The 26,593-nt window shown below is 40.3% G+C and overlaps 1 protein-coding gene across 4 annotated transcripts in view; it reads right to left on the bottom strand.

The window, feature by feature from the left end:
- Positions 1-9,883: 9,883 nt before the first annotated feature.
- The window catches only part of TTC6 (tetratricopeptide repeat domain 6), a 124,727-nt gene continuing 108,017 nt past the window's right edge, over positions 9,884-26,593 (bottom strand). For all 4 annotated transcript variants that reach the window (XM_073349092.1, XM_073349095.1, XM_073349094.1 and 1 more), the window contains 7 exons: positions 26,215-26,334; positions 21,423-21,496; positions 15,856-16,066; positions 13,804-13,956; positions 13,417-13,587; positions 12,028-12,253; positions 9,884-10,311 (listed from right to left, as the gene is read on the bottom strand). In XM_073349092.1, the coding sequence (XP_073205193.1) occupies positions 10,175-10,311; positions 12,028-12,253; positions 13,417-13,587; positions 13,804-13,956; positions 15,856-16,066; positions 21,423-21,496; positions 26,215-26,334 (1,092 nt within the window). In that variant the 3' untranslated portion in view covers positions 9,884-10,174. The remainder of the gene's footprint in view (positions 10,312-12,027; positions 12,254-13,416; positions 13,588-13,803; positions 13,957-15,855; positions 16,067-21,422; positions 21,497-26,214; positions 26,335-26,593) is intronic.

The following is a 26,593-nucleotide window of genomic DNA, read 5'->3' as shown; positions in this document are numbered from 1 at the left end:
TCTAAGACTCCATTCCTGGTCTATCCCCGACAAAGACAGAATATAGACAGACACACAGACCCTTTGTTTCTCTCCCTCCTCCCAGCTTTTGAAAGTATCTTGTCTCCTCATTGGTCATTTTGGTCAGGTGCCAGCGAGGTTACCTTTAGCTTCTTAACCCTTTACAGGTGAGAGGAGCTTTCCCCTGGCTAGGAGGGATTTCAAAGGAGTTTACCCTTCCCTTTATATTTATGACAGCCCCTTACTTCGTCCCATTAAGCTGTTCGAGTTTCGCTTCTACCTCGGATATGGTAATATCTATCTTCATATCCTCATTCCCATTTGTCATACTACCATTATCCCTAAGATCCTCATTAGCGTCATTAAAGACTGAGGCAAAGTATTTGTTTAGATATTGGGCCATGCCTAGATTATCCTTCACCTCCACTCCATCCTCAGTGTTTAGAGGTCCACTTCTTTCTTTGTTTTCTTCTTATTTATATGGCTACAGAACCTTTTACTATTCGTTTTAATTCCCTTTGCAAGGTCCAACTCTACTTGACTTTTAGCCTCTCTCACTTTATCCCTACATGTTCGGACCTCAATAAAGGTAGCTTTCCTTGCTAATCCCTCCCATCTTCCACTCCCTGTATGCTTTCTGCTTTTTCTTAATCACCTCTCTGAGATGCTTGCTCATCCAGCTTGGTCTACAACTCCTGCCTTTGAATTTTTTCCACTTTCTTGGGATGCAGGGTTCCGATAGCTTCTGCAGCTTTGACTTGAAGTAATCCCAGGCCTCCTCTGCCTTTAGATTAATAAAATCTTCAGTCCAATCCACTTCCCTACCTAATTTCCTTAATTTTTGAAAGTCAGCCCTTTTGAAATAAAAAACCCTAGTCGCAGATTTGTTTTTGTTTATCCTTCCGTTCAGTTTGAACTGAATTAGCTCATGATCACTCAAACCAAGGTTGTCCCCTACAACCATTTCTTCTATGAGGTCCTCACTACTCACCAAAACCAAATCTAAAATGGCATCCCCTCTTGTTGGTTCAGCAACTACTTGATGAAGGAATCCATCAGCTATTGCATCTAGGAAAATCTGAGCCCTATTATTATTACTAGCATTTGTCCTCCAGTCTATATCTGGGAAGTTAAAGTCTCCCATGATCATGCAGTTCCTATTAGTATTTACTTCATTAAAAGCATTAAAAAGAGGACTCTATCCACATCCAAATTAGATCCCGGTGGTCTATAGCACACCCCAAGCACTATCCCAGGGGAGGCTCTAGTAGTTTTCTTCCCCAATGTGATTTTTGCCCAGACGGACTCGGTCTTATCCATTCCAGTGCATTCTACCTCATCATTGATATACAGTGCTACTCCACCACCTTTACCTTTATTTCTGTCTTTCCTAAACAGCACATACCCTTCAATACCCGTAGTCCAGTCATGACGACTATTCCACCATGTTTCTGTTATCCCTATATCATCTGGTTTCACTTCCTGCACCAGTAGCTCTAGTTCCTCCATTTTGTTACCTAGGCACTTCACATTGGTGTATAAACATCTTAATTTTTGCTGTTTGGACTTGCTCACATTCTCTACCCAATTAGGCATGGACATTCTACCACAAGTATGACCTATTAGACTGGTATCCACACTGCCCTTTCTCCTTATGTCCATTCTCCTACCCACGGCTGTATCCTTTATTACTTTGTTTTCTTCCCTCTCAAAGACAATGGCGTGGAGATTACCTGGACATCTCCTAACCATCTCCCCCAAATTCCTAGTTTAAAGCTCTCTTAATCAGTTGTGCCAGCCTCCATCCTAGAAGTCTATTTCCTTCCCTACTCCGATGAAGTCCATCCCAAGAGAACAGTCCTCTGTCCATGAATGCCTCCCAGTGGCCATACATCCCAAAGCCCTCCTTATAGCACCAGTGCCTGAGCCATCTGTTGATAGTCATAATCTTGTCACACTTTGGTGCCCTTCTCTTGGAACAGGCAGAATCCCACTGAAGATCACCTGAGCCTCGATTTCCTTAAGTGTCTTCCCCAGCCTGGCATAGTCTCCCTTGATACGTTCCAGTGAGGATCTATTGGTATCATTCGTTCCCACATGAAGGACGAGCAGTGGATTCTTTCCTGCTCCCTTTAGGATCCTCTTCAACCTCAGGTCCACGTCCCATATCTTAGCACCGGTAGACAGCACACCCTTCTATTCTCTGGATCAGCTCTGGTTACAGGACTGTCTATTCTCCTCAGTAGGGAGTCCCCGATCACATAGACCTGCCTTTTCCTGGTGATGGTGCGATTCTCTGGTCTATTCCCTGTTCCCTCTGGCTGCAAGTTCTTTCCATTCTTATTCTCCCTTGTAATCCTCTCCAACCCATCCTGTATCCTCTTGGGGCTCATATTTGGTGTTGTCTCCATTGACTCTTCCCCTTTTCCTGTAGGACTAGCTGCTCTTCTTTTCTTCCTTGCCCTTTCACCTTCAGAGATCACCTGTTGTGCCCCTTCTTCATTTTTTAACTTTGCATACCTGTTCTTGAGCTCTATTTCTCCTTCACTAGCCTGTCTTTTCCTCTGCCTGGTTTTTTTACTCACATGCTTCCACTGTCCATTTTCTTCACCCAGCAGTCTCCCCTCAGAGTTCTTCAGTCCTGCTTCCATCTGCAAGTCTGAGCTCTTCCCTTCAGCCGCCTTGTGTCTTTGCTCCATAATCTGCTCCAACCCCCTTCTTAACTCAACCAGACTTTCCACCTGCATCTCCAATCCTCGGATCTTTTCTTCCATCAGCTCTATCAGGTGTCACTTCATGCAGACAAAACTCTTTACAAGTACCCCCTCCAGGATCATGTACATACCGCAGCTTCCACATCCAGTCATCTTCATTGTGTCTTCCACTACTTGGGTCACTACCACTGCTGCCTCTGTATCTGTCATAGCCTTCCCACCTAAATCCGGTTAGTCTGGGAAACAAACCACACCAAAACCCACCCCAAATGAGCACCGCAATACAAACTCCCACTCACAATCCCCTGTTTACAGCTCTGTTTGCTGGCTCCTGTGCCGCTGCAGCTGTCTGTGCCGCTGCCTGATTGAGTAGGGGTCCTATAAAGGTAGCCAGAGAAGCCCCACCCCCTAATCAGGGCTCAGCTTCTCTCCCAGCACAAAGCCCTTACAAGCCTCTACACATACAAATAATAAAAATACAAAACCAAACACAAATAACTTCTCCTCCAACAGAACTCCCACTGAAACTCCCCTGTTTACAGCTCTGTTTGCTGGCTCTTGTGCCGCTGCAGCCCAAGTAAGATCTGAGTGAGATCCGAGTGAGAATTACAGGATTTGTCTCCAATTATTCAACCTCCCACACATCTCTACCAGATCTTCCTGTATGTAGAAAATGTATTTTTCCCCATTTCAAACTACATATAAGGCTAGACTGTGGTGTTTAGCCACAGCCCAGAGTAGAGGGCAGTGCAGAGCTGCACTGTCCCGGAGAGATCTCTGTGATGGATTGTATTTCAGAAGCTGCAGTATGTCCTGTGGGCTGGAGAGATTCAGGGGCAGCACCCTCACTGAACCTTTTCTTTGAATGCAAAAGCTGGGATTTTTCCTGGTCCTTGCATGAGGAAGCAATCACAATGAGTCAGAAGGTGCCTTGCATCTATCCACCCCCACCATACAGCTATACAGGGGTCAGGTACAATCTGATCACATCATTATGGGATTCTATATGATCCACACAGGGCCAAGTGCTTGAACAACAAGGAAAGGTCAGACCTGCAGAATTCCATAGAGTCAATGCAATGTTTTTGCTTCTGAACACCATTAAGGGAGGACTGAACAGTCTGTAAGACCTGTCTAGACTAGGAAAATAGGTCATTTTAAAAAATGTTACCTAATATAGTTTAACTACTATGTTTTTAAATACTGTGGACAACTCTATCTACACTAGTGTTTAAAAACATGGTAGTTAAAATGTGTTTGCTCAGATATTTTTAAATACAATCTATTTTCTTGTCAAAACATACCCAGTGTGTGCTGTTGGCCCAACGAGGAAAAAAAATGTAAAATATCCAACGGAAAAAAAACAGCTGTGAAAAAAAGTTAGCTATAAATACTGATTAAAAATGATACTTTTAATAATCACAGTGGTGCTGCGTGGAATCCAAATCATACCAGGTTAGGCAAAATTCAGAATGGTATGCATCATTCATAGTCCCTTCCACCAAGAGGTCACAAATGCTACTGCATAGCCATAGCCTACCAAAAATAACCTTAATTTGTAAGTGGCAGCAATGGCTATTAGAAGTATCACAGACTTGGTCTCTTTTAATTTGTTCAAAAGATTTGAAATTAGTTTCGTCATATAAACCTTTCCACTATTTTTTAAAATTTTCTAAAAAAAATTATTTGGATCATAATCAAAATAAGAGCTGAAGAAAAAGAACCTGAGAGCTACCAGAAACTTGCCACTTGGCTTCAAATGAGTCCGTGAGCTTTGATTTATGTAGCTCAAGGTTTTACTGCTCTATACAGAGGTTCTCAAATGTCATTGCACTATGACCCCCTCCTGACAACAAAAATTATTACATGACCCCAGAATAGTTAATACTTTAAATAAAAAATGCTTAGAAACAGGACCGGCATTGGGGGTGGCAAGAAGGCAATTGCCCAGAGCCCCATGCCACAGGAGCCCTGTGAAGCTAAGTTACTCAGGCTTCGGCTTTGGTCCCGCACAGCAAGGCTTGGGCTTCAGCTTTCTGCTCTGGGCCCCAGCAAGTCTAATGTTGGCCCTGCCCAGGCAACCCTATTAAAACGAATTCATGACCCACTTTGGGATCGCAAACCACAATTTAACACTCGCTGCTCTATTATGAAAAATAAGATCATCAACTATTTCCTGTTTAATTTTAAAGGCAGTCGATATACTTCCTTAATTGTCAGTGATATGGCAGCGATGCATACAGAAAATAGAAATAGGAAGGCTAGCCCATACCCCTAGTACTGTGTGATAGATTAAATGTATTGAAATGAATCATTACTTAGCCAATTATAGAAGTGAAAATATTTCAGTATTCCGGTTTTGTAAAATTTACAGTATCTACCATAAAGGATAAAACAAACTGAAAAACAGGACACTCAGCCAGCATTATTCAAAATAGCTGGAACCTGCCAATATTAAGCAAAGGGAAATTTGTCCAGTTAATCATAACTGACAGAGTTTGATTGAAGTGTTTTTAAATGTAAATCAAAGAGCTTATAAAATGTCCATGGCTAAATTCATCCCATGGTGATGGCAAGACTAAATTAAAAAAAATCTACTGTAGATAGTGCAAAGAAAGCATCCAGGGAAAGGTTTGATTTCTGTTCATTTTGATTTAACTCTGATGTTGCAGTTTCCACAAGGAGACTGTCACAATCTCATGACCCATAACTGAGCCTTTCTTAGGGGTGTGGAAGGAGGAAAAGAGTAAGAAAGGACAAGGCCTTGATACCACATGATTTAACAACCCACCAGCCAAAAAACTGCTGTTACAGTAACATGAAACATGCAAAAATACCTTTGAATGCTTATTTGTACACCCCATTACCACTGTTAAATTGAGAATGTGTGTATATATGGTTAATTAGGTGCATAACCTTATTTGCATATGCAATCATTATAATTGTACACACCAATAGGGGCACAAGTATACTCACTTTTTGTAAACTCAGGCGGCGGGGGGCGGGAAAGAGGACATTACCCTTCACAAATTTGGTCTCTATTATCACAAACCCATCACTCAATATTCATCTTTTCATAGGAAAGCAAAGCAGGAGTGGGGAGACTGTAGAGGAGGAAAAACAAACAAGAAAATGGGGCAACCCCCCCCCCAAAGTGATCAGAACTGAGTATGCCCATCCTGGGCTGAGCAAACAACCAGTAATAAAAGAGCCATTGTCACTGAGTCAAACTGAAACTTCTGAAGAGTAGAACTGGCCACAGAAAGCTATGCTACTATGATACTGGGAAGTTAATTTATTTCCTAATAGCCACAAAAATTTGTTGTTTGTAATGTCAGTCTCAGGAGTTCTCTTTATTGAAGTTACAAACTCTAGAGAAACTGTTTGACTTTGTCATCTGTCAGAAACCTAAGAATTCTACAGGCTATTGCAGAAATACTATAAATCTCTTATTTATTACTGCAGAGCTGGAGGCATGAATTGCTATTTGACCTTCCCCTTTTCTAATAAACTAGGCTGACAGCCACTTTTACCTCTCTGGCATATATTCTCTCTTAGATTTAACAAAAAGCTTCTCCACCAAATAAATGTCCACTAATTAAAGCTCTAATGTAGTGGAAACCAATTTAAACTATCTATACAGGGTGATGTGCTGCTGACATCAAGTATTATGCTTCTAATATTCTAGTGCCTCTGTATTGTGAAGTTCCACAGTACAAAACAAAAGGCACCATATTGGTACAGCTGAAACATAGTGGGAGAAATCTTCGCCCCACTGAAGTCCATGGGAGTTTTACCATTTACTTAAATGGAGCCTGGATTTCACCCATTAAAAACAAACAGTTGTCCTTCATGTGAACTGTATCTGCTGAAGATTACTGGAACAAAAGTCTAGCTAATATTTTATAGGTTCTACATTTAATTTCTAAATTTAACTCGTACATAAAAATCCTTTTTTCCTTGCATTGGAATAAGCAACAGTTTCACCATTTGCTTTGTCACTGTCATAAAGCTTAAGGCCAGAAGGGACCACCAGATCATCAAGTCTGACGTCCTGTATATCACAGGCCACCAGCACCACTCAGCACCCACACACTAAACCTAGCAACCCAAAATTAGACCAAAATATTACAGCCCACAGAAGACTAAACTATTATGTGCCACAAGCAGAGAATGGGACAGACGGAGGTGCTCCAATGCCTGAGGCCTTTGCAAGGCAGTGAATTGATTAAGTGAGATATACCCCAATAATACCAGCAAGTGACCTGCACCCACATGCTGCAGAGGAAGGCAACAAACACCCAAACTCACTGCAACCTGATCCAAGGGGAAATTCCTTCTTGACCTCACATATGGTGATTTGTTAGACCCTAAGCATGTGATCAAGAACCAACCAGCCAGCCAAGCACATAAGAGAGTGAATGCTCAGTGCCATCTCAGAGCACTGGCCCACCCAGTCTGGTATCCCATTCCAGTCATGGCTATCTCTGATACTTCAGAAGCAGCAGACCAAAAAAACCCAACAACCCAGAATACACTGGGGAAAGTGGTGGAATCCCTTCCTGACCCCTATAGGGGAATATCTGAAGTCCCAAAGCATGAACATTTAGGAACATAAGACATAAGGTGGAAGGGACCGTACGGCTGCCAAACCCTGCCCTCCACCATCAGGAGCAGATCAGCACAGCATGCAACAGCTGTCAGAAACGGAGCTTTGAAAGGGGAGAAGCGCATGCCTTCAGGGCAGCCAGCCAGCCAAGTTCAAAACAATGAGCAGAGTGGCCACTTGAGGGATTATGGGACACTTCCGGAGGCCAATTACAGCGCTGAAAGTAATTGATGAGTTTACACTGGCAATGTAGCACAAAAGCATCTGCGCTGTAAGCCTTACGACTCTCGTTGAGGTGGTTTTTTTGCAATGCTGCAACTGAGGAGTTTCTGTGCACTAAGTGGCTTGGCAGTGTGTACACTTCAGGAGTTACACCGCAGAAAGCTGCTTTACTGCAAAGAAACTTGCCAGCGTAGACAATGCCTACTTTGCTGAATAGAGATGGACTTAAGCATATGCTTAAGTACTTTTGTGGACTGTGGCCTTAGCTATGATCTTTTCCACTTCTCCACCCCAATGAAAGTTTATTTTACAAAAACATTTTTCAAAAGCAGAATATCATGAAGTGAGAATTTTAGCAGTGGAACCTATTGTCACAACTGCAGAAAGTTAGAGAAGACAGCTATAAAACCAGTTTGCATCATTGTGCCATATTAGCTAAACACTGATTGCTTGGGCAAGGGAAAAAACAAATAAAAAATTTTTATGCAGAAATAAAGGGGTGAATAGCATTGTATGAAATATTCGAAAAAGGGAATGCTTTAGGCAAAGTAATTTTGACGTTTTTACTCCGGTCTCAGCAATGAAAAATCTATTGGGAGTTGTCAGGAAGTGAAAATAGAACTGTGAGACCCATTAAATAATCAATTCACATTATGTCAAATTATATTTTTTCTTATTATGAATGTGAATGTAAATTATTTCCTTGCCATTGAGTGATTTATTTTACATAGAGAAGACAATGTAATGATAATCATGAACTAGCATTTTATTATCAGCTTCACAGTGAAGACTCCTTTCTGAATTCATATTTCAGGAGGAAAATGGATATTATTTTAAGGCGAAGGGGGACTTTTTAAAGACACAAATGGCAGGTAGGTGTCTAACTCTCATAAACGTTCAATGAGAGTCAGGTGCCTAACTGCGATTTGTGTCATTGAAAATTTCCCCCTATCTTGAGAAATTGTAGCAAGTTTTCTGTTCTCAGCGAAAGCTAAGTTCTTTTCCCACCCACCTCAAAGTAATATCCGAGCACATAGCTGTATAGAACTCAGCGGTACGTTACAACTAGATATGGACTAAACTTGTTAACTTCAATGTATGAGGTTGGGGGTTGACATATTTTTATTTCTGTTCATGTGGAGTTATACCCTAAGTTTCAAATCTGAATGAACATGATCAAAGCAACATTCTAAATCTCATTCTTAAGGCTCATACCCCAAGACTGTGATCTATTATTTAATTCACTTTGAAGAAAAGTACAAAATACATGCTGAGTGTTCATGTCAATTTTTTATTTTATGTTCTTAAATCCTTTTTCTTAATCTGCTTTTCAATGACATCAACCTTTTCCAACATGGGATGTGGGTAAGTGGACAAATTATCTGTGTTTCAGATTTCAATTTGGAATAATTAGGACACATTTATACCTTAGCCAATGATCCCCATCCTCCATTCAGATGGGGGGGATGTTTGAGCCAATTGGCAGGGGACAGACAAACTCCAGGTCCTAGGAAGAGGAGGAAGGGAGGGGCTGGCTTGGCTGCTCTGGAACTTTTCCCCACACCCTCCCTGCCCATAATACACATGGACGCTACTTGTGTAGAGATTGGGGAGGGCAGGGAAGGACAGATTTCTCTGCTTCCTCCTGCTGCCCATTTGCTGGACTGTAGGAGGAAGGGATAGCTGACTAGCACTCATACAGCACCATCCTCACTGGCATGCAGCAGCCATCCTATTGCTGTTACTGCTTTGCTCCCCCACCCTTTAACTGAGGGAAATACAATTTAAACTATATACAAAACTGCAATGAGTCTGACTAGGTCACCAGCAGCATCCTGGAGGCCTGATTTAGGTTAGTTTAGAGAAAGAACAGTAATTTACACATTGTAAATTTAACAAGTGGAGTTTGTAAATTTTGTTGCAATTTATAGCTGGTGTCCAGTGTAGGTAAGAAGCTCAAAGGGGCCAGCTCTCAGGGGCAAATGTGTAAGAGGCCCAAGAGGTGGCAGGTGGACCATGTTAACCTAAGGTAGAAGGAAGACCTGAAGTCAAAGACTCAGGTACACCTTGTGTGTACGCTCATTCCCTCTCACTGGGAGAGGGAGAGAGGAATCAGAGGTAGGCTGAATCCTAAGGGTTGGATGAAAGGGGGCTAAACCTAAATATTGGTTATTTTGCCATTTAACGTCACATTGGACCCAAGTAAATAAAGATGAGGCCTTCCCCAATGATATTTATTCCTTTGTCTGTGTTTTGTTCTCCAACAGCCATTTGGTGCCAATCAATAAAGAAAATCTAACATTCGCTTTGTGAAATTACTTCTTTAATGTTAGCATTCTGTTCTTAAATAGCTCTGGGTTTTTTGCACAATTTTTGCACTGAATCAAGCAATTAAATTATTCAGGAAGATAACATATGTGCAGAAGAAAATGAAGATGGATTATTACAGTATTAACAATTTTTTCCTTGTATATAAAACTAACCTTTTGTGCCAAGTCTAGTGCTAACATAATACATTCTTCTAAATAGTATTTGAGATATAATTAAACAAATATCTCTTAATTAAATAAGGCAAATCTCTGTAAATAGACCCAACTTGTTACCATGTTTTGCAGGAACTGGAATCTTTTCACATTGCATCGATCATTTCTTGAATGCTGATTGCTTGCTTGTAATCAGCAATGGCTTCTTCACTGAATCCCATTTTACCACGAACATCAGCTCTAACTTTATACATCAAAGCATCATTAGGTTGAATTGACAATGCTGTAAAAATGAAAAATAAATGTTAAGGCATTTTTAAATTTCAAAAGATTGTTACGATTGTTATAAAAAACAGCACATGCTAAAGCCCATCTGAAAGTTGAGACAAAGTAGAGAGCATGTGGGTTTTGATCTAAATAGGAAATACATATGTCCAATTCATATTTTTATAGCAGGAGCTAAGTAATTTTGTTAAGATATTTACAATCTTACTGTCTCCCTTTGACTCTCCTTTTTCTCCTCTTGATGTTAGATATCATCATGGCATGTTTATAAATCTGACTCTAGCAACTGCTGAAGCATCAGAAGCCACATTCTCCCTCCCAAATCAGGTTCAACACCAAAACAAATATCAAGCAATAGGAAACCATTATCAATCTATTCCTTGGTGTCAGCAATGCACATTGTCTCAGAGTCAGATTTCCTATTGTTCAAAGGTATTTAAATAACTTACTATTGGCAAGTGTTTAATCTGTTGTTTAAAGAGTCTAGGTCCCAGCAAACTCCCTGTTTTATAGTCATCAATTCCCTAGACAAGATTTCATAATTATTCTGTTCTGACATCATGAAAATCTACTTTTAATGGAAAAAATTCATAGTGAAAATAAGGAATTCTATACATCTTTACCCAAATCATGTTTTCATATAATTTAGACAAACTTATATTGTAAGCGTATACCGGTTAACTTCTCAGTAAGACTTGATCATATTTATTGTTGGTGGAAAAATTATTCACTTGCAATCAACTATTAATTGGTTCAAAGTACAGACAGTAGTATAACAGTGGTACTCTAGTTTGTATAGGGCTTTGACTCAAGGACTTTGCTATCAAAATCCAATGAAGTAACTTCATCTTAGGAACATTCAGACAGCCTGACCATGGATTTGGTAGCTGAGATGGAAAGACAGGAATTGAATCTGGTGTGGTTGAAGATGGGTAGCAAATAGGGATGCACTTGGCTGGTTTGCACACACAAATGTGGTATTTGTGAAACTTAGCTCTATGTATACATTATAAAATTAATTTAAAAAAAATCTTTATCTGTAATTGGCTAAAGCAGTAGTGACTGAGTAGGTAATGAACTCAGATGCCCTCAGGGTTTGTGAGGGTAGCATGAATGCACATCTTTCTGCTACAACTTTCTTTGAAAATCTGGCTCAGAGTTCAGCTGCTACGGTACATATTACATATGACACATTTACTTCTAATCAGTAATTGGAAATAAACAGATAATTGAATTTTTTGGTTTTCATGGCTGAACTGAACCCTTCTCCCCCTCTCAAAAAAAATCATTGTGGGTGAATCCATAATAGATGTTTTTTTAAACCAAAACCACCATCTCCCCCATCCAAAAAAAAGTAAAAAATAAAAAAAAAATTACTAACTCCTCCCCCCCGCTACACACACAGTCAAATTCGACTCAAATTCACAAATAGTTTCTGTTGACCCAAAACTGCATTTTTTGGCAAATAAAATTATTTGTCCAGAAAAAAAAAATTTGCCCAGCTCTCTAGTTAATTTTCATTAGAAAAACAATAATATTTTTTAGCTGGCATTTTCATTACAACTCCCTTTTCAATCTCATAGCCTCTCCTATATAAGTTAAGAACTTAAATAAATATATTAAATACATAAATGGAAATAGTTGCTAATACTTTCCGAACTATGAAATAGAGCCAAAATAATTTGTTGTTCTTATTATAACTGAAACTAAGTACCTGTTGAAATATCCTTCTCAGCTAGCTCATATTGCTTTAATGTTCTATAGAGGTTTGCCCTGTTAAAGTACACTGCTGCAGAGAAAGGGCAGAGACAAACTGCCTTCTCAAAATCTTCTTCTGCTTCTTCGATATTTTGTAATAATGTATTTGTAATAGCTCGATTCAGGACTGCAGATTCATTCCGTGGGTCAAGCTGTAATGCCTTGGAATAGTATGAATTGGCCTGTGAAATATATAAAATGAAGATATTATGCACCATGTAAACTTCTGAAATGCTGTATATATTTTTATATTGCATTAATAATCAAGGTAGCAGAAATCCACAGGATTTATGCAAGAATGACAAGATTTTTGCAAGGATCTTTGAGAAGAAGAATTCAGCCACTCTTTTGCAACAGAATGATTTATTATTATTTATTAGTAGTACTATGGTAACACCCAGAGGCTTCAATCAGGATTGGGTTCCCACTTAGGGTTGCTACCTTTCTAATGGCTGGTAACTGGACTCCCCAAATCCCCACCCCGCCTCTTCCCCCAAGGCCCTGGCTCTGCTCCATCTCTCCCCCCAAGTACCCACTCCTGCTCCGCCTTTTTCACCCCAGATTTTTAAAAAATGGACATTGGGGTTTGTTAAATGGCATCTAGGACACACAAGCCAAAACCCAAACTGTCCAGGTGAAAACCAGACAGGTGGCAACCCTATTTCCACTATGTTAGAGGCTGTACAGAGAGTATGAAATGGTCCTTGCCTCCAAAGAGCTTACTAGGAAAATGCAAGGGGAACTTTGGTGTTTGATTACCTCAGGCCCTCCCCAGGGCATTTCTGCAGAAGGGACTGGGGATTCAGGACTCTGAGGGTATTACAACAGAGAGAAAACCTGGCTTAGTAGTTAAAGAATAGGCCTGTGAGACAGGAGATTTGGGTTTTACTTCTCACTCTGTCACTGAATTACTGTGTAAACTAGGACAATTACTTGACTTCTCTTTGCCTTAGTCTCCAGGGCAAAAATTTCAGAAGCACCTGGCTGATTCAGTAGCCTAAGTCTCATTGAAAGTGAGGGAGATTTAGATTTCTAAATTACTTAGGAATTTTTGAAGGTTTTGGCCCCCATCTGTAAAATCACCTGTTATGAGTCTTTATTCATAAATATTTGTAAAGCATTTTGAGATCGTCAGATAAAATGGACAGTAGTAGAACATAGTAGTATTATGTATTACTCATTTCTATATATTAATTCATACCCTATCAGAGTACAGCTAAATGATTAATTGTAAGAAGATTCAAGTAAAAGCTTACATTTATACACTAATTTGTATCAATAGCATTATTCCTTAGTCAAGGAAAAGTGTTCTAAGAATGGTATGAAAATAGAACATAAGACCTACCTGTGAAAATTGCCTGTGATGAAAGTAGATATTTGCTGCATTGAAATAGGCTAAAGCATAGCCAGGGTTGATGGAAATTGCTTGCTGATAATCTTTCATAGCACAGTTTAAGTGACCCATAAACTGGTTAATGACACCCCGGTTTGTAAGCAGCTGAGCATTGGTAGTGAGCTGAAATGTAACAATATATGCACTCTTATTTGAATAAACTCCACATTTCTACATTAATAACAAGACTCTTTCTTTAAAGGAAATGTATAAAAATAGAAAGTACCTCCTAATCTAAACCTACAATTATTCATACACAGTTCTTCAAATTTATGTGCATTATTCAGTGGCCTAATAGCAGGTTCATATTTATAAATCAACTGAAAACCAAACATTTACCTTTAGTGCTGCGTTTGTATCTTGAAATGCAGCAAAAGTATCACCCATCTGAAGACAGACCACAGCTCGTCCGTCATAGGCAATATGGCATTTTGGATCAATGTCAATGGCAACTGTAAATTGATTCCAAGCTTTCTGAAACTTTCCAAAGGCCTATAATGAGTTTTAACATATGAATATTATTAAATGTACCACATACCAATGGACATATTTTCAAAAATTATATACATGTGGGAAAATTGCACATGCCCCCATGTTGCCACATTCAGTTATTTAATTTTGTGCACAAATTGGGAAAAGATGCATGCAAATAACTAGTTAGATATCCACACATCCACTGCATGGGCAGTTACTTGATTTATATGCTACCTTTGCAGGAACTGCACACGTAATTGCTCTTGTACCTCGGCTTCTGGCCTCAAGTTTTAAATGTCTGGCCCTGTATGATAATGTAATGAAGTGAAGACTCATCTCTATGCACCTGCCTTCCCACAATAACATCAAACTGTCTTGGTGTGACCCTCTCTCCCTGGAGATATTAAAACAACAACAACAATCATCCTTGGGTTACACACTATCCAAAACTAAATAAGTAAGACCTAGTGAGAGCCACTCACTAAATACGACAGAATAAAAATGAGAAACACCAGCATAATTGTTCAAAACAGTATATGAAGAAAGCACAGAAATTCTGTTAGACAGCAACAATATCTCATTTTCATTTACTTGTGAATATGAGCCTATAACCTTAAAATTGGGACAGCTATGTTTTATTGTCATGTAGCCAAATTTGAGGTCTTAGCTGCCCATGGACGAGTGATCTGATATTTTATCCCCAGACTGGAAGTAGGCCCAGCCCCACTGGTTGTGGAGTAGTAAGAGTTGCTAGACAAAAAGGGGATGGAAATATGCATGGGGCAGGATAAGCTGTTGAGTGAGGGAGAATAGAAAGATGTGAGGGAAATAAATGGCTAGACCCTACTTCTTCAAGTTCTGATGACTGATTCACGGATTCACTAATATTCTACCTTGGAAGACCTGGATTTGAATTTTGACCAAGTACAAATAAGTTTGGTAATCTTTGGTTCTCCAAGAAACAGTCACACAATTTGGATTCATTCAGCAGAACCAGCACTTTGTTGTTGAAAGAGACTTCCTTATATGACTGAAAACAATGGCAGGAAGGCTCCTTGTTAAGACTGATGATAACACTCAGCACTTAGTACTTTATAAAGGTCAGTGAAAACATTAATTAGAATTAAAACATATTGGCAGAGCTGTGTGAGGAAATTTGCACAAGGCCTATCCAAGTAAGCCTGATGCAGGCTGATAAAATTAGTCCCTCATTTACACAGGCACAAAATTAACTCACAACTTTGTTGGAAAGTTTTGTCAGACAAATGGGTATAACAACAAAGCACAATAACAGTGTTGTAAAATCATGGGAATTAGAGAGGAGGAAAACACATGATATGTCATTTCATACATGACTTTGCTAATGCAGGATTGTTCTTTTTGGGGTATAGCTAAGTGGTTTTCAGATTTCATTATATATAAGCTCTTTTTGAAGGGGCTTAATACAAATGTTAACATTTTGTTTTGGATTGACTTAATCCTTTTACATAAGATTCACCAAAAATATCTAAGTCACTTTTTATGTAGCGGCCTAGTCTCTAGTGTTATTGATTACAATACCATACAAGGTATCTAGGCATGATTACCAATAACGCTCTATTTCTCTCTGCGCTGACTAAGGAGATCAAGTCTATTGGTACTCAAGAGTAAATCCAATAATCAAGTAAGATGCAGCACAGACAAATGTCAAAGGGAATTGCAGCCTATCCCTTTAGTTGAAAAGAAAAAAAGTGAGTAGGGGGAAAACAGAGAATAACAAAGGATACATTAAAGATACAGTTATTTTATCTGGCTGAACAGTGTTTAACTAGTTTGCAGTATTACTATGTATGGAGCATGGACTAAATTTTATATATGAAAAATAATGCTCCTCTCTTTGTCACACAATATTACAGACTATGATCTTTGGTGTATTACCTGCAAATTGTATCCTAAGCAAATTCTGGCTTTCACATACTTTGGGTTAAGATGCAGTGCTTTCAGGAAGTCTTTCTGTGCTAGGGTATTGCCAGCTTCATTACCATATTCCATGTATGAATTTCCTCTTGCAACATAGGCATCCAGAGAAAAGGGATCTAGTTTAAGCACTTGAGTAAATGAATTGACAGCTTCTTCCAACTGCTCAAGTCTAAAAATAAATATGCACTTGATGGTCAGTGTTTTGTTTTTTTATTTTTTTTTAAAATCAGTCATTTTAATGAAAGGTGCCAGACTTACAACTCTAGAGACTTAGGTTCTCATTTCATCCACTAAACAGATAGCACTGGCAGTGCACACTTCCCCAACCAGGGACAATGGTTAAAGAAATATGACTGTGATTAATTCTCCATGCACAGTCCTTTTCTTGATCATTACAGAGGCCAATGCTGTTAGTCTGAACTTTTAAACACTTAGGGTGAAATCCTGTCCCCAATAAAGTCAATGTCAAAACTCCTGTTGACTTCAGTGGAGCCAGGATTACACTCAGCAGATTCCAACTTGGCTTGGTTTGTTCAGGTTCAGATTTCCAGCTCAACCATTCACACTGCCCAGTTTCAAGACCGAACACACTTTGTGCCAGTCTGTTCAGACTCAGCCGTTTCAACCAAGCATAGTTTACTTCTACCATAAACCTTCTTCTTCCTGTTTCATCTTACTCTCTTCACTCCTCCAAGACTCACTCTCACCAATTCCTTTCTTCATCTTTCTCCCAGTCTCAACTCTGCCCCTTCTTTTTCATGACAGCCTGTAAAATTTGGAACTGACTCCCTCTTTTTAGTCCTGATCCAATGCCCATTAAGACTCCCACTTATTTTGTTCCTCAGACTACCTTTTCTCCTTCAAATACACTTTATGCAAAGACTTTCAGCTATAACGTCTGCCCCACCTCAACAAATACAATTTCCCAGTGCATTAAAAATATCTGAACTATTTGATCTATTTCTAAACTATACTGTAAACTCTTTGGGGTAAGGGCTGTGTCTTGTTATATGACTGCACAGCTCTGGGTGTGCACAAAGCTCTCAAATAATAAAAAGAGAGGAAGGATAGTATTGCATTTAAGGCACTGGGACTTGAGAACTGGGTTCAGTTCCTGGCTGTGACACACATTTTTGTGCAATTGTCCTGGGCTGAGATCCACCAAAATGCTTGTTATGAACATATACATCCAAAAGTACAGAATTTGATCTTCAGCATTCAATAATAAAATCTTCAAGCATGCTTTCCTATTTAGTTAAGAACAGTAACGTTTATGATTGAAACATCTGATTTATTGTGCCTAGACGAGGACCTTTACTCAGTGCACAGAGCCACATGTATAGACCCTTAGAGATTTTTCCTTTTCTATGATTTGTCGAAGTCACTTTATAATCATGTGTATAACAAGCCTATTGCTTTGCCAAATCTGGCACCAGTCATACTATAGGCAACATGTGGGGGGGGGGGACATGTGGGATCAAGTGGCCCCCCCAGATTTCTGCTTGGCCTGCCAAGGGGGAGGAAGAGGGGCTCCGTTCTCCTGCTGCACCTACCCCCAGTACACTCAGCCTCTGACCCTGGCAACCGGGCCTGGGCGGAGAGTGGAAGGGGTGGGACCAGCCACTTTTCATGCCGGCAACTCCAGATCACTGCTCTGTGCAGTATGGCGGCTGCCTGAGAAAGAGCCTGGCTGGGGAAGTGTCCCCACCCCCTCTGCTCCCCACCTGGGCCCAGCTGCCAGGGACAGGGGACAAGCGAGTCAGAAACATGCTGGGGGGTGGGGAGGCACCAGCTTGCTCAGCCACTGTCCCCGGCAGCTGGGCCTTGGTGGGGCGGGCTGCCATCCCAGCCAGGCTCTTGCTCAGGAAGCCGCCGCGCTGCACAGAGTCAGCGACTCAGAGTAGCCAGCTTCAGCTGCGTGAGAAGTGGCTCCATCCTGCTCTCCAGGGCCGGCTGCCAGAGAGAGAGGCTGAATGTGCCGGGGGAAGATGGAAGGGGAGGGAGGCGCAGTGGGAGAAGGACAGAGCTCTTCCCTTCCCTGCCCCCTGCAGGAAACTCTGGTGGGGCAGGTAAAGCACGGCAGCCCCAGGCTGCGCACAGGACGGGGGGTCACCAGGCAGAAGAGAGACACGTGGGGCAGTCACGTGTCCTCCCCTTTCGATTGTGTCCCCCCAGTATTATCTAGAGGCACGAGTTGTCTATGAGTCACATATGCTGCCTAAGGGATGTTGTCTCCTAGCAACCACAAGAAAATGACCAGAAACCACTACCGCCTACTTCAAAGTCATGATTCCCAAAGTTCCAAGAACAAAAAAAGTAAAGGGGAAATAAATACAAACCAAACAGGAAAACTTTCCATGGTATGATTACAAAAGATGTTTCAATGATTATACTGTCCTCACCCTTAACTCTTGTCCACTCTATGGAATATTTCCTTAAAATTCATTCTGCAGCGTTGCCACTAGAGTTTCAGCTCCACTGGTGCCATCAATAGTGGGAGCATTGGGATAGACAAAGCTCTGGTGTCAGCTAACGTTTCAAAGCCCCATGTCACACAGACCTGCGCTGGGCAGGATTAGACAACACAACACTTAAGACACTGGTAGCCACCTGGAGCTCTGGCTCCATTAGGCCTCCCCTTGTTACTAATCCAGAGGTGAAACAGTGTAAGCAACCAGGGAAAATTTGAGGCCAAAAAAGCAAAGTGCAGACACCCCTTGAGGCAATTCAAATTTATTAATATTAGTAACTTTAAAGCAAGCTTTTGGAGCTGTTGCTCAAAACCAGCATTTGATGTCTTGTGTGTTTCTTATTAGTATGGATGATGTGATGGGTTTGGAGCTGCCCTGTGATAATTTATAAATACTGTATGTTGGCCTGGTTATTGGGTGTTTTGTAGTCATAGAGTTTAAGGCCAGAAGGGACCATCATATCATCTAGTCTGACCTCCTGTATAACACAGGCCACCGACACCACCTGCACACTAAATCCAGCAACCAAAATTAGACTAAAGTATTATAGTATACAGGAGACTAGACCAGTGGTTTTCAAACTTTTTTGCTGGCAACCCAGCCTGAATTTGTTCATGGCCAATTTACACCCATTTTCTTGTGGCAACATTGACTTTTGTCTTAAATAGCTCTTCTCCCACCCTGGTATTCTGCCACCCTGGTATTCCTTCCTCCGCTCGCCCCACTACCGTCGTATTTATAGAGATAAATCATATCCCATCTCAGACTTTTTTGCTAGACTAAACAAGAAATCTCTTCCAGTCTCCACTCGTAAGATAGGTCCTCCATTCCCCTGATCATTCCAGTAGCTCTTCTCTGCACCTGTTCCATTTTGAATTCATCTTTTTTGAACATGGGTTTTCTGTATGACTATATTGTTTTAACACAATGGGAGTCTGTCTGGAAAAACATGCAGGAAAGAAAAGAATGGCTCAAGATGCCACCTCTTGGCAAACATACATGAGTTGTTAAGGGGCAATGACAAAACTATTAGTGCTTCGATGATTCTGCCTCTGTCTCCAGCAAACCTACAAAGCTGGTTTTGATCACGACAGGAAAAGGCCTGCAATCAAAGAAGAACAAAAGAACAAGAGCAGGGATAAAAAGAGTCACTCTCTCAAGAAAAAGGCACTAGTTATTCAGGGAAGAAGAAGGAGGGGAACCAAACCTATTCAAAAGATCCCACTGAAAAAGATAGGCCTGCCTAGGTTACCAATAGGGATGATAAGTCTTTAGATAAGACAGACATGTGTGTAGAGTGTTTGTTATTTTAAAAAAATTCTTTAAAAGCTTTGTTGCCACTGCACAAAAAAAAATAAGTTTGTTTGGTCACAGATTCCAGAAGGGAAGAATTGCATAAGCCTGAAATGTGTAGGACCGGCTGGGTAAGCACTGTAAACAAACAGGATACTGTAGCCCAGGGTCTGGACTAAGAGTGGAAGAACTGCTGAATTCCACCCCAAGACAGGTAAAGGCAGGAGGCCTGATATCTGAGGAGGTGCACTGATAGAGACCAGAAAAGAGACAGAGGTGCAGCTAGCCCTTTAACAATGACAGATGAAAACAAAACATTTACCCTATCTGCAAATGACAAAAATGTGTACTCATATGGTGACATAAATTAATGTATTTTAAAGGGATCAAATCTGCAAACAATCTGTGCATGGAACTCTAATTTATGTCAAAAGCTCTTTTATGTATGGAGGTCAAAATTGTGCCAAAGTGTGTAGTCATTTTACCAGGGAGACACTGAAAGATATACTAGATGTCCATGTTCTACCTGAAGCATAGACGGAATTCTTTACTACACAGAAACAGCTCTAACAGATATGGCTAAAATGCAACTACAAGGATTCAGGACAAGGATTTTGTTATAAATCTAAATAATTTTTTTAAAGTAAAAAACTGTATTAAAACCATAGTGCCAATCTCTCAGTTGGCCCTTTTAGCACTCACGTAAGCTCAAGGGACGGGGACTCCCTGATTCTGGAGTTATAGGACCAGCACCAAGATGCAATTTAGAACAGCTTCTAATTTGCGTTAGCTGATAATGGGCCCTGAGAAGCTCTTTTAGAAGCTGAGGATCTCTTAGTCATAGGAACATCCCAGTCACACCCACTGCACCTGGGTACACCAGAAAACACAGTGCCACTGTTTCAGCTCTATGCCCTCCCAGAACTCCCGATACAAGGAGAATCAAGGAGCCAGTTATATCACCAGAGCAACACAAATCAGCCATAGCCAGGCAAGACTCATGATGATAGATCTTAAATATGCCCACCAAAAGAGGGCCTAAGCAGCACTTATATAATACAGTGATGCGTGCTAGAGAAAACCCTAGAATAGATAAGAGTAAATTAATAGATAGTTCAACCAACATCATACTATAACCTACCCTTTCCACATTAAAAAGTAGAGACTTCCCATTCTTACTGATTATCACTATGATAAAATAGAATAACTTAAGTGTATACTCTAATGCCTCTAAATTATATACTTTTAAAATGATTAATAGGTTTACTTGAACTTTTCAGAATATATCTCTGCTAGCTGAGACTAAACATGAAAAATTTCAAGTTAAAAAGTCAGAGGTGATTTTGTAAAAAGGAAGGCGCATAGACTTAAAATGGAAATTGTGTCACTACTAAAATTATGGAGACACTAACACGGTGCCATAATTACAGGCATTACTGGGTCTGTTCTACCTCCTCACCACCTTTCATTCTATTTCATCCCTCTTGGTTCTCTTAGCTTTACTTTTTCTCTTGTACCTTTTCCCCCCGCTCTGCTGCTATAAACGTCTTATTGCTAGGTAATGAATGATCCCATGTGAGACTGGGACATCAATGGCAAATCTGACAAATACCTACTCATCTCTCTTTTTTCTTTCCCTTCTTCCTCTTCTCTTATCCAGTCCTCACTCGGACAGTTATTAAAAGATACATTGGAACATCATCCAGCTCCCCCTCTATTTCTCTTCTCCTACCCTATGCCATACCGAACCACATATCATACCTGTGGTAGCAGATTCCAATAGCTTGATAGATCTCACTATTACTTGGATTACACAATGAAGCCTCTTTAAAGTCCTGAAAAAAAAGATACTCAATTATATATGTTTGTATTGTTTTGCTTCAATAACATGGCCTTAGCAAATCAAATTTATATCAACAAGGGGATGAAACCTAAACAAGAACACAGTATGTTTTCAGTAGAATTGGAGAGTTAATGCACTGTTTTCCATTCCATAATTAATGCTCAGGTTCTTGGGGGAACATAGTTTTTCTAGTCAGACAATATATTTGACATCCAGGTATTTCCTACAGAGCTGGATGCAATATTACTTCCAGTATTTTTTATAGAAACACCTATATAATTGCAATTAAACATACATATTAAGGGTATATTATTTTCTGATACACAATCTCGTTATAAAATTCAGTAATAAAAACATTTTAATAATAAAAACATTTTTTCATTTGCTTCTGCTACAGTATTTATAAACAAGTAAACTCAAGTAGTTTAAAAATAAATGATAGGATTGAACTGAGTGATTCTTTGGTTAGAGAGTTTCCTGTTCATAATATTCCAATTAAAGATGTGTCAATATTTCCATTATAAGTCACTAGTTTAGGGATTTCTAACTCTTCTTTTAACTAAAATTTGGAATACTTTCTCTGTGTGCTTTTGATATATAAGATTTAAAAGGAAAACACTGTTTGGATGTTTCTGATATGGAGAAAACACCTTTTAACGTTATAATAAGGAAGTAGATTAAGTCCTTGCAAGGGAAAGTAGCCTTTATACAGTCTACAGCACCTCCCATCAACATATAATTACAGGAACAGTTTGGCTTTGAAACAGCACTTGTACTGATGCACTCAATGGAAAAATAGTTTAGACTGGGGTGGCCAGCCTGAGCCTGAGAAGGATTCATAGATTCATAGATATTTAGGTCAGAAGGGACCATTATGATCATCTAGTCTGACCTCCTGCACAATGCAGGCCACAGAATTTCACCCACCACTCCTAAAAAAGACCTCACACCTATATCTGTGCTATTGAAGTCCTCAAATTGTAGTTTGAAGACCTCAAGGAGCAGAGAATCCTCCAGCAAGTGACCCGTGCCCCATGCTACAGAGGAAGGCGAAAAACCTCCAGGGCCTTCCAATCTGCCCTGGAGGAAAATTCCTTCCCGACCCCAAATATGGCGATCAGCTAAACCCTGAGCATATGGGCAAGATTCATCAGCCAGAATTTACCAATGTACGTTGCCAAAGAGCCACAGTAATATGTCAGCATCCCCCCCACCCCATCAGTTCCTCCCCGCCCTGCTCCCAGCGCTTCCTTGCCACTGGCAGCCCCGCCGATCAGCTGCTCCCCCTCCCTCCCCACACCTCCTGATCAGCTGTTTCGTGGCATGCAGGGGCCTCTGGGTTGAGGGGGAGGAGCGAGGGCACTACAGGCTCAGGGGAGGGGGCAGGAAGGGGTGGAGTGGGGGCAGGGCCTGTGGCAGAGCCAGAGGTTGAGCAGGGAGCACCTCCTGGGCCATTGGAAAGTTGGCACCTGTAGGTCCAGCCCCAGAGTCAGTGCCGATACAAGAAGCCGCGTATTAACTTCTGAAGAGCCACATGTGGCTCCGGAGCCACAGGTTGGCCACCCCTGGTTTAGAGGGTATTTTCTAGCTCTTCAAATGGAAAAAAATAAATATCTCACTATCTATAGAGATTTCGTATTCAAGAGACTATCATCACATTGTTCTGACATTGTAATGAGATATACACATATGTACAGAAATGTGCTACTACGTTAGTAAAACCTCTCTTTTGTAGTGACAATTTTATTTTACTTGTGTAACTAAAATATTGTAAAATAAAGGCCCACTCTAAACAGGGCTGGACGTTCTGGCCCAAACTACCCAAGCACTTAAACGTGTTTAGCTGTAAGCACACAAATAGTTCTAATGAAGTCAATGGCACTGCTCACATTGCTAATTTTGCGCAAGTGCTTAACTGCATTGCTGGATCACCACACTCACCTTCACAGATCCAGTAACCACTCCAAACACACTGAAAGACCTGTTGTTATTTACAGCCAGGCACTGACATACCACAGATTGTGCTCCAAGAAAAGAGTCTGGGATACACACCTTAATACATTTAAAATATCCTTCACCGAACAAGGACACTCCACCAGAGAAGTAGATTGCATCATGGAACAGGCCACTCAAATACCCCAAGAGAACCTGCCTCAATACAGGGGAAAAAAACAAAACAAAAAAACCAAAAACCTCCAACCACACACCCCTAGCTGTCACGTACAAGCCCACACCGGAACCCATGTAGGGTATCATTAAGCAATTACAACCCATACTCTATGGAGACCACATCCTAAAATAAATCTTTCCTGAACCCCCTCTTCTGGCCTTCAAACCACTCCCCTACCTTGCCTACACATCACTCCATATCTGATCTAGAAGTCCTCATCCTCAAAGGAAACCTGCACAATACCTTCAAAAGATAGGCCTGTGAGCTTAAATTCATAACTTTGCTAAACACTAAAAATCATGGTCTTAATACAAAAAGAAAAAGGAGCACTTGTGGCACCTTAGAGACTAACCAATTTATTTGAGCATAAGTTTTCGTGAGCTACAGCTCACTTCATCAGATGCATACTGTGGAAACTGCAGAAGACATTATATACACAGAGAGGTATTGTTTCATGGTCTCTGTGTATATAATGTCTTCTGCAGTTTCCACAGTATGCATCTGATGAAGTGAGCTGTAGCTCACGAAAGCTTATGCTCAAATAAATTGGTTAGTCTCTAAGGTGCCACAAGTACTCCTTTTCTTTTTGCGAATACAGACTAACACGGCTGTTACTCTGAAACCGGTCTTAATACAGACACTGGATTTATAGCTTATTACAATAATCTGTAACCTACTAACTTCCCCTCCCCCCTTTTTGTCCTATAACTGCAGAGGTTTTAATGGGCCACTTCACCTTGATTGGTCTCTTATAAGTTTTAACTACTTATGATAAACAATCTGTTCACAATGTGTGTAGTTATGACATTCTGAGTACCTTTCCCAGACCTGAAGAAAAGATTTGTGTAGCTCGAAAGCTTCTCTTTCACTTTCACCAACAGAAGTTGCTCCAACAAAAGATATTACCTCTTCCACCTCGGCTCTCTTGCTAGATCATGGCAGAAAACATCTTCCAGGATTGAGCCCTAAAAGACTACCTCCTGACACAACAGGCATAGTACATGTGGGTTCTCTGAAAGCTCCCCCCAGCAGCACACTAACAAAACTGATTTGTACACCAGATTCTCTAAATTACATGTAGGAAAAACATAATCTTGTGAAAATATTTAGCTACACGGGATGCATTAGGATTTTGAGTCTCTAATGTTCAACTCTCATTTTGTAAATCACTCTTCTCTAAAATTCATTCAGGAATTAACACTTTTTCCTGATCATGTTGCTTCTACCGCATTACTATGAGTCCCTATTCTCCTTTTAGGAGCCCCTACACATCAAAATATATACCATCTGAGTCTCTCCGTTGAGCCTCTTTGATGAATTACATTTAGTAGCATAAGACAGAGACCTATACAGTAATTGTTCTATTTCAGCTATTTCTATCCAAGGTCTACAAAGTGTGAAGGACTTTTTCCTGTGCATTTCTAGTGGGACATTTCTGGGTCATCACAAAGGTATCCATCTTCATAGAATCATAGAATATCAGGGTTGGAAGGGACCCCAGAAGGTCATCTAGTCCAACCCCCTGCTCGAAGCAGGACTAATTCCCAGTTAAATCATTCTTGCATCTACATAGAATATCTATCTTTGAAACAAATATACTACCCAATTTTGTAGCGTGCCCATGCTGAAATCATTCCTGTCACATGAACAAAAAATTCAAAGCCTAAAGTTACCCATCCAAAATAAAAACACAAATAATACTGAGAAAAGTATTCCTTTAAGTCATAACAATTGAAGGTTTTTGAGAAATTATACTTTAAGAATGAAAAACGGTATCTATGAGACTATTTAATATGTTTAAACCTCAGTTCGGCTATTGTTTTGCAGGCAGAACGCCCAATGAATAAGAGGGGAGTCTGGATTATGGATCAATGACAAGACTGCAATCCTTTTTCTGAAAACCTGAAGAAAAAAAAACTCAAGGCCTGAGTCTCCTGTAACTTTAACCTTGAGTGATCATTTCACCTTCTGCAAAGAGAATGTAAAACAAAACCAAATCAGAATCCTCCATTCACTTACACCTGTGGCATTGGCTTACACTCACCTTGCAAAAACAGAAAATGACTATTCACGGTGCAAGGCAGTGGAGGCAGGCCTTCACTTTTTAACTTAATATACAACTTGCATATTTTGGTTCTGTTTGTTGTTTACACTGTGGCCATTTTACACCACTCTGGCAGTGTAAAGGTGCAGCAAAAAGAGTGTAACTGTCATTTATGCCCATGCTAATGTAACACTGAACTACAGTGACAGAAAGGGTTCTTCCATCACTGCAGTAAATCCACCTCTTCAAGAGATGGCAGCTAGATTGATGAAGGAATTCTTCTGTCAACCTAGAAGTGTCTACACCAGGATTTAGGCTGGCTTAATTACATTGCACAGGGCGTGAAATTTTTCACAGCCCTGAGCAATGTAGTTAAGCCGACCTAACTTTGTAGTGTAGACCTGCTCTAAATTTGCACATTATTCTTCAAGTCAGCGATATGTGTCATAAAATAAACATGAAATGTGAAATTTTGTATATAAAGAGAATCTTATACCTCTAATGCATTAGAGTAGTCTTCCAGTTCCACATAGAGTAGTGCACGGTTAATTAACACTGTCAAGACAATTTCCTTAGTCAATTCAAGAAGAAGAAGAATTCCATAGTCTTTCAAAGCCTAAAAAAAAAAAAATTAAAAATATTTAATTTTACTGAGAAGCATACAATGATACTTAAGTTTACAATCTAAAGCTCCAATCCTGCAAACACTTATGTCTTATTTTAAGTACCTGAGTAGTCCTACTGATTTCAGTGTGACTACTAAGATGCTAAAAGTTAAGCACATGCTTAAATGTTTGCAGGACTAGGGCCTAAATGATAAAGAGGAACACAATACAGCAGTTATTTTCTTCTCACAGTGTTGCCTATTCCTTTCT

Source organism: Lepidochelys kempii, chromosome 6 (assembly GCF_965140265.1).
Source record: "Lepidochelys kempii isolate rLepKem1 chromosome 6, rLepKem1.hap2, whole genome shotgun sequence".
NCBI classification, from domain to species: Eukaryota; Metazoa; Chordata; order Testudines; family Cheloniidae; genus Lepidochelys; species Lepidochelys kempii.
This window is presented reverse-complemented; position numbering and strand designations above follow the sequence as displayed.